Source organism: Malaclemys terrapin, chromosome 1 (genome assembly GCF_027887155.1).
Source record: "Malaclemys terrapin pileata isolate rMalTer1 chromosome 1, rMalTer1.hap1, whole genome shotgun sequence".
Classification (NCBI taxonomy): Eukaryota; Metazoa; Chordata; order Testudines; family Emydidae; genus Malaclemys; species Malaclemys terrapin.
This window is the reverse complement of record NC_071505.1, coordinates 187,434,694-187,448,416: the sequence shown is the minus strand read 5'-3', so window position 1 is coordinate 187,448,416 and position 13,723 is coordinate 187,434,694. Positions and strand designations below refer to the sequence as shown.

General features: G+C 40.9%; 1 protein-coding gene across 6 annotated transcripts in view; it reads left to right on the top strand.

The window, feature by feature from the left end:
* The window catches only part of GRIK1 (glutamate ionotropic receptor kainate type subunit 1), a 228,942-nt gene that overhangs the window by 90,708 nt on the left and 124,511 nt on the right, over positions 1 to 13,723 (top strand). For all 6 annotated transcript variants that reach the window (XM_054047872.1, XM_054047911.1, XM_054047888.1 and 3 more), the window contains exon 2: positions 13,013 to 13,180. In XM_054047872.1, coding sequence (XP_053903847.1) covers positions 13,013 to 13,180 — 168 coding nt within the window. The remainder of the gene's footprint in view (positions 1 to 13,012; positions 13,181 to 13,723) is intronic.

Genomic DNA, 13,723 nt, shown 5'->3' with positions numbered 1-13,723 from the left:
AACTGGACCCAGAACTGATCCCTGTGGGACCCCACGTGATGTGCCCTTCCAGCTTGACTGTGAACCACCGATAACTACTCTCTGGGAATGGTTTTCCAATCAGTTATGCAACCACCTTATAGTAGCTCCATCTAGGTTATATTTTCCTAGTTTGTTTATGAGAAGGCCATGCAAGACAGTATCAAAAGCTTTACTAAAGTCAAGATATACCACATCTACCACTCCCTTCCCCCCCACCCCCGTCCACAAGGCTTGTTACCTTGTCAAAGAAAGCTATTAGGTTGGTTTGACAGAATTTGTTCTTGACAAATCCATGCTGACTGTTACTTCTCACCTTATTATCTTTTAGGTATTTGCAAATTGATTGCTTACTTATTTGCTCCATTATCTTTCCAGGTACTGAAGTTAAGTTAACTGGCCTGTAATTCCCCAGGTTGTCCTTATTCCTCTTTTTATAGATGGGCTAATATAGTGCCATTTTCTAGTCTTCTGGAATCTCTCCAATCTTCTATGGCTTTTCCAAGATAATTGCTAATGGCTCAGATATCTCCTCAGTCAGCTTCTTGAGTATTCTAGGATGTATTTCATCAGGCACTGATGAATCATAGAAGTTTAGGGTCGGAAGAGACCTCAGGAGGTCATATAGTCCAACCCCCTGCTCAAAGCAGGACCAACCCTAACTAAATCATCCCAGCCAGGGCTTTGTCAAACCAGGCCTTAAAAACCTCTAAGGATGGAGATTCCACCACCTTCCTAGGTAACCCATTCCAGTGCTTCATCACCCTCCTAGTGAAATAGTGTTTCCTAATCTCCAACCTAGACCTCCCCCACCGCAACTTGAGACCACTGCTCTGTGTTCTGTCATCTGCCACCACTGAGAACAGCCGAGCTTCATCCTCTTTGGAACCCCCCTTCAGGTAGCTGAAGGCTGCTATCAAATTCCCCCTCATTCTTGTCTTCTGCAGACTAAATAAGCCCAGTTCCCTCAGCCTCTTCTCATAAATCATGTGCCCCACCCCCTAATCATTTTCGTTACCCTCTCCTGGACTCTTTCCAATTTGTCTACATCCTTTCTGTAGCGGGGGGGGGGAGAGGGGGCGCAAAACTGGTCTCAATGCTCCAGATGTGGCCTCACCAATGCTGAATAGAGGGGAATAATCACTTCCCTTGATCTGCTCTTTCGAGGCAAGTTGCTCCTGGGGAGAATATCTCAGTAATAATCACCTTAGCACAGGCACTGCAAATCTGCTCAGTCCTTACTCTCTCTCTCTCTCTCTCTCTTCACACTGCATTTAATAGCCAGACAAAATCTAGGCCTATCTATGGAACTTGATAACTGTGGCCAAATTCCTCCCTTGCATTCCTTCCCTCCCCCAACCCAAACTCAAGTGTGCCTTCAAAATACACACACAGCTGAGGTGAAGGCAGAATAGGAAACCATGTGAATAAGACACACATTACATCACATATTCAATTTCTGCTTGCTTGATCTCACCACTAGAAAATAATTGAAAGTGTACGTAGCAAGACGGTCCCTTTTTAAACTTCCAATCACACAGATTTTGCACTTTTAAAACAATTCAACATGTGGTAGGCACTGCCACTTCAGGGCAAAAGTTAAGTATATCAAGTCAACCAACCTTTAAAAGAGTTCATCAATTTGGATATTCTGGAACATGAACCATGCCAACTGAGCCTTTGGGAAATATGTCCAAACTTGCAAGCTTAATTCAAAAAGATCCCACTGGTATATCTTCATATCTTCAACCATGACCTTTTTTTTAAAAAAAAAACTATTTTCATTCTGCTCTTCTAAAGGATGGAAACCTAGTTGAGTGCAGTCCCTTGTTAGTGTGCAGAAATCTGTAAAAATCCTGAACTTGATTTACAAACAGAATATTTTGGATGGTGTAGTGTTTTATCACTTTTGTACCAAGATCCTTTTCCTCTTTTGCATACTTCAGCTGGACCTTTAAATAATGAGTGTTCACTAGGGGTTATATTCAGACCTCGTTTAAGTGAGTACAACTCCAGTGAAGTCAAAGGAGACACACCTATTTCCACAAGGTCTCAATTTGAAATCCAGTTTCAACTAGTGTTCCAATACTGTATAATTAAACACTAAATATGTTGCATGAAAAAACATGAAGGTTGAGTCCCTATGAGAGTTGACTGCAAATAAATCAAAGTCTGTATTCAAGATGCCAAAGCACTCTGGGTCTGATCCTGTGCCCAGTGAGGTTAATGGCGAAGTTCCCACAGCCCTCAGTGGTGCAGGATCAAGACCTAAATGCACATCCACAAGTGGTCATAAAAAGCACAGGGTACTAAAAATTATCAATCATTGAAACCAACGGAGATGCACCCGCTTACACTAAGTCTGAATTTGGCTTTGTAAGTGCAAAAGATGGTTATTACAGGTGTAGAGCAGTTAATGACTCTTATTATGAACCAGTTCTTTATATACTGTAGAGTTTCTTCAGGTCATGTCAAAGTGAAATGTGAGCCAATTTCTAGAGTAATCATATGTAAGTCAATGTACCAAAACATTAAAAACAGAGATACAATTAAACTGTCTGTTCAAATAATAAATCTTACTTGATTTTTTCCCATTAAAATATCAGTGCTTCAGAAAACCTCTTTCCTATTAAGGGCAAGCATGGGAAACATTTCTGCCCTTCATGGGTTTTCCAGTAAGGGTATGTCTACACTTCAGTCAGACTGCACATATAGGCATCCCCAGCCAGCTTTGACTGAGACAGCCACTGTGACCACACTGCTATTTTTAGCAAGCTATCGCCATCAAAGCTAGCTTGGGTATATCTACATGTGCTGCAAACACATCTCCTGATAGCAGAGTAGACATACTCAACGGAGACTGCAGCTTTCATTCCCAAACAGGATTCCATGGTAACTACACAAGTGGGAAGTTGTCTGGAGAGAAATGGACTCCTGTCTGCCCAGCAATGCCATTTTTGGCATTGTCCCAGTCCCATACACATTCTCTGCCCCCTAGACAGCTGCTGTGCACTGCGACAGCCTGATCCCGCAATGGAGGTTTTAATCGCCAGGGACTTCTGCCATGCATTATGTCTGTATAAGCAGGAGACAGAATGATGGCTAATTTGGCTCAGTTAGGTTCCTGCATTACCGCTATTACAGCAACAGCTCCTGTTATCTGCTGCCAGCTCTTCCAATAGACATTGCTATATCACTGCAATTATTATGATTTAAACACCTATATCTCGTCAATGACGATAGAAACTTGTGGCAGCATGTTCAGTGGTGCTGAGCACCCACAATAATCATTGACTGAAAATCAGATCATTAGCATCCGTGGGTGGGATGCTCAAGAGAGCCTAGACACCTAATTCCTATTTAATTCAATGGGCAATAAATGCCTCAGAACTTTCAAACATCCCACTGGATGCCTATTTGCATTCTATACATGCCTTTAAAAGTCTGGCCTTAAGTGACAGCAGGTATGTCTACACTGCAGTAAAACATGTGTGACTGGTCCCAGCTGACTCAGGCTATGGGGTTATAAAACTGCACTATAGATGTCCTGGCTCAGACTGGAGCCCGAGCCCAAGCATCTAAACTACAATTTTATAGCCCCTCAGCTGGAGTCAGCTGACACAGGTCAGCCACCGGTGTTTTATTGCAGAGTAGACATAACTTTTGGGGCCAAAGTGATGTAGGAGTGACTCTCAGTGGAACATGTTCTCCTGTGTCACTTATGTGCTTTTTAAAATGTCAGCCTACATGAAGAACATCCAACTGAAAAAGGAGAATTTGAGAGTGTCAGGACACTTCATGCCAGTCTTGATAATAGCTTTAGCTATAAATCTCAGCTGTACGTCTTGTCTACCATTCTGCTTATGCCCTGGTTTTTCATTTTTAGGGGTTTTAAGTACAGCCTGTTCAGCATTTTCAAATACAGGGGTTTTAATATGTGAGTCCCAGACTGAGTATGAAACTTTTGAAAATACATTTAATTGTGTTTTTTAAACCCTCTGTATTTGGTCACTTGAATTCTTCCCAGTGTTCCAAGTCCCACAGCCTCTGGTGTTCTCTTAGCCCTGGCTCTTGGAGTCGTGAATATGAGAATCTCATTATTTCTTTTAAATGAAAGCTAAGTTGCTAGGCCTCGTGATTGTGGAGAAAAGCTTGAAAATGTCACATGAATATACTATATGGGTTCACAAACCAGAAGGCAATTAAAAAGAACTCCTGTGTTATTTTTAATCCCTCAAGATTTAAGCCAATCTCATGGGTTTTGTGGTCCTGATTTATGATTTTTTAAACACTTATAGTTGGCAATATTGTTTTCCTTTAGTTCCCCAGTCATGCTAAAAGACTTCCCTTTTGCTGGCATGCATCCTGTAAGTACTATTTACATAGCAGGAGAAAGCAGAGTTTACTAGAGAAAATACTGGAGAGAAATTCAGTGGACCCTATTATAACACAATCCTTGCTGGAAATTTTCTGGGAGGACTAGTGCAGCAAGGAGACCTGCAACTGACTAAAAAAGAGAGAGGGCAGTCATGTATATGTTGTTGTGCTCCTTGACTAATTGGAGTGAGTTGTGGTTGGGAAGCATTCAATAGGTTTTGGTGCAAAATCTGGAGGACATGCACTGAAGCTGATGAACTCAGTAGCATGTTAGAGCAGAGCCTGGTGCTGAAAACCGTCCCAGTTACTATTTATTTTGTCTGTGTACTGTGCAATAAACACTGTGCTTTCAGGCTGGCTTTCCTGCAGGGTACTCTCAAAGAGGCACTGACTATAAAAAACAAAACAAAAAAACCCCCCACAGATGACCTCGTGTGTCAATCCTGTTTTGAAGGGTCAGAGCCTGGTATAGATTCACCCTCATGAAGCAGATGCATTTTAACACCTGTAATTTGCAGGTTAGATTTTTGGGTGACTGCTTCCAGTTTGGCTTGCTTTCTAGGAGGCTATAATGGAGAGTTACAGATGGTTTAAGAGGGATTCAGTGAATAGTCAGGTTGCATTTGCTAGCTGGATATAAGATTAGGAAGGAAAGTCCACAGAAATCTTTCTGCAAGGGGGGGAGGGTTGTAGCTTTGAAAAAAACTTTTTTTGTAAGTTAATTTATTGCTTGAAAAATGTTGGATTGATACCACTGAAAATTGACATCTGCTGTTGAGACACGGAACAGGGTAGAATCTCAGGCAGTAGAAGTCCAAACTTTTCCCTCTGTCCTGCCCAGATGCTTTGGCTCCAACGTGCACAGACACCTTTGAGGATCAGTTTCCATCATGCCTATTCAATCTTGCCACAGTGCTAAGACTGCCATATATAATGATGTTTTTGTCACATTGAGAACTCTCCCTGGGAACTGGGCAGACAATAATACCCTTCATAAGAGCAACAACCTTTTGCTGCTACTGATTAGGGTTGAATTTGAATCAGGTACATAAAGGAATCAAAAGCTCTGTCCCATTAGCACTGTCTTGAGCGCCTTGGAGTGAAGCATTTTAAGAATAGGTGAGGGGGAGGAACATGATCTAGTAATGACTTTGAGTCTGTCTTAGTCCTTGACAGCTTCTTTAAACGAAGACAGATTTATATGGTTAGAAAGACTTTTGTAGCATTTTTAGGAGTGCCCACTGAAGTGTGCTTTTATGGTTTTGACATTTCACTTGTTGTTGATTTTTTCTTTCAAAGGATGCATGGGGTTGATGCCTTGTCATATTAGTCAGTTCGACTTGGATTCCCTTCATCCTCCTCTTTGAACATCAGTCACTCATATGGCTAGGGTTCTCGTCACTGTCAGAACTATCCTCGCCAACTAGCCATCATTTCCCTTATACTCACTGCTGAGGAATATTTTACACACCTGACACTAAATGCCTGTCTTTAGCCTTTCGCCCATAGTCTCTCAGTGAAAATGGTGAAAGATGGTTTTCCACATTCATCCACAAATGTGTGTGTGTGTGTGTGTGTGTGTGTGTACACGTACACAAAAGATGTGGGACCAGTTCTTGGACTCATCCATTTCACACTGCTCCAGCAGTGCAAAAGCAGAGGGATAGCTGTCATCTCAGGGCAGCTGGGGTTCCCCTGATGTACAGGGGCCAGGTGGTGTAAGGCTGGTGCATCTGTTCTACATCACGTGCTTCCCTCCATCCCAAGCATGACAGGGGTATGAAAGCTAATGTGTTCCAGTGTTCAGTGGCTCATGAAACAGCTCCCCGGGTACTGTTCTAATCCATGGACTTGAGAGCAGCCCTTACACTGCTCTAGGTTACAATAGTTCATCCCCTGGTGGGGCTGAGGATTGGAGTAATAGAAAAGGTGTCTTAGATCTAGCTCATAGGATGGGGGACAGTGGGAGAGTTTCCAAAGAATTTGAAACAAACATCAGCCCCTTCTGAACAGGGCCAGCTCCAGGTTTTTTGCTGCCCCAAGCAAAAAAAAAAAGGCCGGAGTGCCGCCCCTTAAAAAGGGCCGCCCCACGCACATGCTTGAAACGCTGGTCCCTAGAATTGGCCTTGCTTCTGAAAGTCTCCTCCATGTTTGGTGTTAAACTGCATCATTTCATGAGCATTGTTTATATCTAGTGTATTGATTTTTTTTCTCGTAGAGCCCTCTGGTTAATTCATTTTTAAAATGTTGTACAATCTTCACTTGTATTTAATTGCAGCATCCGATAAGTATGATAAAGAACTAGTTTATCACTTAAACTTCTGTTTCTTTTCTAATCTGGAGCTGACAACAAACATGATTGTGAGATATTGAATAAATATAGGAAGGTGAATTATTTAGTGCAATAATTTGTTACATTTCTTCAGCAATATTAAGAATAGAATACAATAGGATTCATTTTATTCACTATCATTTTTAAAGATGGCTGGTGAAGGATTTATAGGCTGATATGACCCTTTTCACATTTAGGGCACTGGCTAGAACCAAACCCAGGTCAGCAGTGATCTAAAGTTGTTCACAAAAGAATAGATTCTACCACTCTTACTAGCACTGAGTAGCACCTTACTCTGCAAATAATCCCTTTTATGGGTATGATTTAACAGGAGTATATTCAAATGCAGACATTATTCAGCATGAAGAAGGGTGGTGGCATCTTGTCCTAAACAACTATTAACAATCAGATAGCTGCTTGTTGGCCTCTGAAAATAATCAGTTTAGTGGTCTCAGGCCAGTTTCTAATGAAACAGCATCCAGCATTTGGTGGCTGTGCATCTCTGATTAGTTCAGCTAAACACCCTGCTTCATACAGATGCGTGTACAGATACATATACATATCGATTGCATATCCAAAACTAATTATTGCAGGCATACCCAGAGTACCTCACACACAAATAAATGCACCTGGTATGTATATGGCATAAGCCATTTTCAAAACTACTTTAACACCGTTAGTGTAGATGAGACATATCTGGAACATGGACTAGAGGAGCACTTTAGCATAGCCCTCTAAAATACAGCAGATATTTAAGCTATAGACAGCAGGCTTTTAGAAATACTTTCAGAGTACATTTTTAGAGTACAACAATGCATATACAATTCCCATTGAGATTGCTTTGCAATGATATTCTAATGAGGATTCTGTCCTTTTCAGTAACATTCTTAGGATGTGCATTTTTTCTCTTAAAAACAAAATCAGCTTGCAGCTTTCGTGGACACTTCTTATTTGGAGACCAAAAAGTTCGATGTAAAATTCTGCTTTTTAAGTATAAATGACTACTGTGATATATATTAACTATTAATCTTAATTTCTCTTTTTGGTTTTTCTGAGTGTACTTAGAAGGTGACCGATAACATCTGAAAAAGTGTGGTCCTAAATACAGACTAATTTAAATATTTCTAGTTTTCCCCAATGTAGTAAGGAGAGTAGTATCAAAAGATGCCCTGCTCCTGCACGGAAATCAATAAGGCTGTGTGCAGGCACAGGGATCTGCCCATCTGAATCTCATTCGGGATTAGGGCCCTTTAAATTGGCATGTAGGTTGCAAATGATTGGGCCACAATAATGATGATGTAAATATCCCAGTGGAGGCTCTTAGGTTCTTCTGCATGGGGGGGGGGGGAGTGGGAGGATGCATGCATTTACAAATGTGCATGTGGTGTGTGAAGCACCCAAAATCTGAGAGATCAAACCATTTAAAGTATTTCAGGAAACTAAAGTTATAGAAGCATAAAATATGTAGCAAGCAAGATAGAGGAGATGTTTTGCTAAGATCATAATAGTTTAAAGAAACCAACAGCAAGAAAAAGAGGATGGCATACTATATAGACAGGGTAGATTGGCTGAGCCTCTGGAGGTTTTTCGCCTTCCTCCGCAGCATGGGGCAGGGATCACTAGCAGGAGGGTCTCTGCTGATTGAAGTCACTAAAACACAGGATTGGGGACTTCAACAGCAGAGTCTAGGGAAGGGGTAGGGACGGTTTTACGGCCTGCAGCATGCAGGGGGTCAGACCAGATGATCATAATGGTCCCTTCTGACCTTAAAGTCTATGAGTCTATGAGACCCTGACTTGCTTTAGCACAGAATTACCTCTGTTTGGGAGTAGATTTAGTCAGTGTTTGTATATGTTGGAAGAGGATTGGACTCAAAAGATCAAATCCTGATGCCTTATTCAGGTGAGCAGTCTAAGCAACTGAGTAAGGAGAACAGGATCTGGCACATAGGGAATGTCCAACACCTCCCATTATAAGACCCTGTTTTCAGTTGATTATAACTTTGCCGTATATCAGTGAGAAAGCTGTTTAGCCAACTTTATTGCCACTCTGTACACATGCCATTCAAGTTGCATTGCTAATTACCCATAAAGCTAACCGTATTATTCACTGCAGGTGTATACACTCATCTTCAGGGGTAAGTAGCAATGCAACTTGAGGAGGAAAAAGATGAACCCCAAAAAAGCAAGGCTGAGTGAGTGGCAAATCAGTTGTATCTTCTTATCCTAAGACCAAGAGGCTGGGGCTGTAATCCAAGAGAGGAGAAATATTGTCGGCTGATGAGAGGAAGGAAGGTAAATTGTGGTTAACCAAAGGAATGGTTGGTAATGCCATTGTTCATTATCAAAAAGAATTCTAGGACCTGAAACAATTGTGCAGTCAGAGTTAACCCTGCAGTACATAACTTAAATAAAAACATTGCTTTAGATGTGATACGCTATTTTATATGGATTAGAGAGGTAATATAATGTTGCATATTTAAAGAGTAGCTATAGAAAGAGATTACATCTTGTTTTCTTTTGATAGCTTCGAGTGCTTTTACTGCTGACTTAAAATGCAAAGCAGGTCTTAATTCCACTGTGTGTTTCCCTTTCCTGATTGTCAGCTAATGACTACACTAAACCTGTACTGGTGACATCAAAACTGCAAGAGATTGCAGTACGTTAACTGAATATAGTCTGATGAACAAAAAATATAAAGCGATATCTGGTGCTTAAATTTCACAAGGGGGAAATGGGAAAATATTTAACTGAGAAATCCAAAATGAGTAAATTATGCTTGCTAAATCAGGTACTGAATCTGGAGATTGCTGTTTAAAGGAGCTTTTTTTTTTTTTTTTTTTTTTTTTTTTAAAGACTGTTTGTTATGCATTCATCAAATCGCAGTGTTCCCAGAAAGCCTGAATGTGTTATTGGCATAAAAAAGTCCCTAGAGGTTAGTATATATTCCAGTCATCACAAATCAGATGCCTAAGCACCAGGTCAGGAAGACCTGAAAACCCTGAAACATACTAGCCTTCCTTCCCCCTAAACTTCCCTCTGAGAAGAAACCAAGGCATTCCACTATAATGTTCAATTCAGCTCAAAAGAAGAACAAAACAAAAACCCAACCACACCTGTTACTCTTAAAAAGGCTCTTCCTTGGAAATCTCACTTCAGGTTTCCAGAAAGACCTACTTTAAGTTGTCAGCAGTATAATTGGGAGCAGACCAAATAGATTTTATTTTCTGGCTTCTGAAATTATAAGAAGCAGAACAGAACCTAGGAACTAATATAGCTGCCCATGTGGAATGGCATGCAGCCATGACACACAGCCATGATCCTATCAGATTTTACAAGTTGAAGAAGGGATGAGTCAGTATTTGGGTGGGACATCTCCCAAAAACCACCTACCTACCTGCTGCAAGAAGTATTGTGGGTGATTATTCAATAGGTAGCATTCTCCCCTTTGAGAAACTGCTGAACCAATTCTCCAGCATGGTGCTAGTGGGCACTGTGTTACAGAAGGTATCGTTTTTCTTGAGCACTTATAAAACTTTTTGTCAGAACAGGGACATTAGTTCTAGTTGCTTCACCAAATTCCAACTTCAGAATCTGCATTATAATAATATATGGAGACACATCTATCTCATAGAACTAGAAGGGACCTGAAAGGCCATTGAGTCCAATCCCCTGCTTTCACTAGCAGGACCAAGTACTAATTTGCCCCCAGATCCCTAAGTGACCCCCCTCAAGGACTGAACTCATAACCCTGGGTTTAGCAGGCCAATGCTCAAACCACTGAGCTATCCCTCCCCCTGCAATTTCTACCTATTTACATTTCTCCACGCAGTTTCAATTAGATAGTGGCATTCTTTATCCTTCATTGTTGTGCGATGTTTCTGTGTGCTGTTGAAACTGCTTCTGGGGTGAAAAATTCCAGCAGTTTATTTCAACTAGTGCATAAAATGATCCCTGCGTACAGTTTAATGGGCCAGTTTTGCTCCCAGTAAGGCCCATTCCTCCAAGTGGCTCCATGTGGGTGGACCCACCATGGTGTTAATACAATGTTTGTTAATATGAGAGTTTAAAATTTTCAAGTAATGAAGTGTTAAAGTTAAGGCTCCAATAGCAACATTAACTCATACTGCATACATGCAGCATCTTCCCTTCCTGCCTTTCTTGCTAAATGGTTACCAGTAACTTAATATAATTCTGTTTATATTAAATATGTCACAAAATGTACAGCATACATAAGGTGCCCAAATTAATGTTGCTGTAAGATTCTTGGTCTGGATCCAGCACTGTGATGCAGCTGCTTTGTGGTGTAGTGCTGATGCAAAGTGACCCGCAAGCTGCTATTGCTGATCACGGGAGGATCAACCCAGCAGCACAGGCAATCCTCCAGTAGTATAGAATCCACCTCAGCTATACCAATATAGAGGGCATGGCCAAGGCATTCCTGCTGATCCTTGGCTGCTATTCAAGACCCTTGAAGTGAAGCATAACTAAGCTATACAAGCTCCTTAAATAGCACAGTTTAGAGCAGCTTTCACCTGTTCTGATTTACACAAAGGTCTTCATGCACAGCTAGCCTAGAATCAAGGGCACAAAATCCAACCTTTGCAGTCCTTGCACCTGAGCTGTGCTGGGTGCTTTTTGGTGGCAGCCTAAGATTTGGGCCCTTGATTTTTGTATTTCCTGACTTTTGTTCATTTTAAGTATGCAGACTTCTCTAAGCTAGGTTGTGGTTTAATATGGTCATGGCCATAATTCCTTCACAAAACCACAGTGTTTGCATTCTAAGTCTCCGCGTTCAGCCCTTTGGGGATTTCTGTGTGAAAGTGCAGCAATAAGCTTTCAAAACAGGAAAAATGTTTATTTGTCCTCTAGTGTGCTCAACAAGGCCTGAAGGGAGTTTGCCCAGATTTAAACCAAAAAAAAGAACCCCAAAACCTTCCAGGCAGAGCTTGGAAACTTTCAGCCCAAGACGGATTTTTATTGGAAAGTTTAAGCATTTGAAAACTAGGAATTAAAGAAATTATTTTGCAACTTAACGCTAGCAGGGTCCAACCAAGCAACCGATACAAGACAACCCAGATTTTACCTAGCTCTGTATGACTGGAGTGGGGACAGTTGTGTTAGGAGCCTTCCCCAAACTTCCTGTGCCCAGGTTGACCTTTACTACAGTCCTTGTGTTCCCCCGATTAACAGAATGCCATGAGGTCAGCACAGCTGCCAGCTCAAGCCTCTCCAAAGGAGGTGGAATCATAACCCCACCTTCCTTTCCACCGGTCAGCAGGTACAGAAGCAAGTGAATACATTACCCAGGAGAAGGGTGGTTCAGTGCTCTGGTTCCCCCTGCTCTCTCAGGAGCAACAGGTGGCATAATGCTTACACAAGGCACAATGCCCCTCCAAGGTCCCACTGAGGTAGGGTATTTCTGCATAGTCCCTTCAATGCCTGGCTGTGCCCGAAATGATTAAAGTTCTAAGGGCAATGTTTTCAAAAGTACTTAAAATCACTTTTGAAAATTGGACATAAGAGCTGCCATTCTTGGTCAGACCATGATCCATCTTGCCCAGTATCCTGGTTCTGACAGTGGCCCATAACAAAGCTTCCTGGGGAGCATACAGAACAGAACAATTATGAAGTGATCCACCCACCTTCCACTCTGGCTTTTGGCAGTCAGAGGTTTAGGGTCACTCCAAGTATGGGATTGTGTCCCTGATCATCTTGGCTAATATCCATTGATGGACCTATCCTCCATGAACTTATCCAGGTCTTTTTTGAAACCACTTACACTTTTGGCCATTACCACATCCCAGACATTGAGTTCCACAAGTTAGTTGTGCACTGTGTGAAAAAGTACTGCCTCTTGTTAACATTAAAACTGCTGCCTATTAATTTCATTGAGTAACCACTGTGTTTTGTATTGTGTGAAAGGGAAAATAACACTTCTCTATTTCCACACTATTCATGATTTAGGCTCTAAGTCACTTACATGCTTTTGAAAATGTTATCCTAAAGTATGCTACTTCGAAAATATCTACATAGAACATGTGCAGCATCTTTCACAGATGTCTCTATAGGTAGTGTGTAGAATATTGATTTATTCTACGGTAATGTCATGGATAAAATGAATGACCCCGCATGCATTAGTCTTAAAATCCTAGTTTATTCATAGCAGAAAATATTCAGCATTTTTACTCAGGCTATTATTGCTCATAATTTGCTTTTATCTTTTAAGTATAGTGATGAATGAAGAGGTGAATAATGCTTCTCCTTTATCTCCTTGCTTCTACAGGAGGAATATTTGAAACTGTGGAAAATGAACCTGTTAATGTGGAAGAATTAGCTTTCAAGTTTGCAGTCACCAACATTAACAGAAACAGAACACTGATGCCTAATACCACATTAACCTATGACATCCAGAGAATTAACCTCTTTGATAGTTTTGAAGCTTCAAGACGAGGTAATTATCTTAATATTTTAATCTTCTGTAATTTGTATGTTCTGTACAGTCTTATGCTTTTACGGTAGCTCAGATATTTATAGACAAAGTATAGCAGGAAAATTCAGTCTACAGCATTATTGGGAGATAGTAGTTAAAGCTGGAAGACACTTATCATTCTTATCTAGTCTTTGATACGCTACCTATATTCTAGTTAAACTCTAACACCACCAAATGGAAGATGGCAGGGCCAACCCAATTCTCTTTAAAAAAATGGATTCACCATAGAATTCTGAAGAAAATGAAAGCAGTCTAGAAGAGAACAGTGAGATGTCATATCTCATAATTAAGACACATTGATATACATAATTCATGCCAAATTAATTCCAAGGTACTAAGCACAGGGTGAATGAAGAGGTTATCCTGAAATGTTAACACTGCGTACCAGCAGATGGGTTGCTCTATTCTAACAATTAATAAAAATTGGGCTTGAAAAAGTAAGAAATATATATTCTCATCCATTTATTTTCCCTGAATGGAAGACAAGTGTCTGACACCTCATCT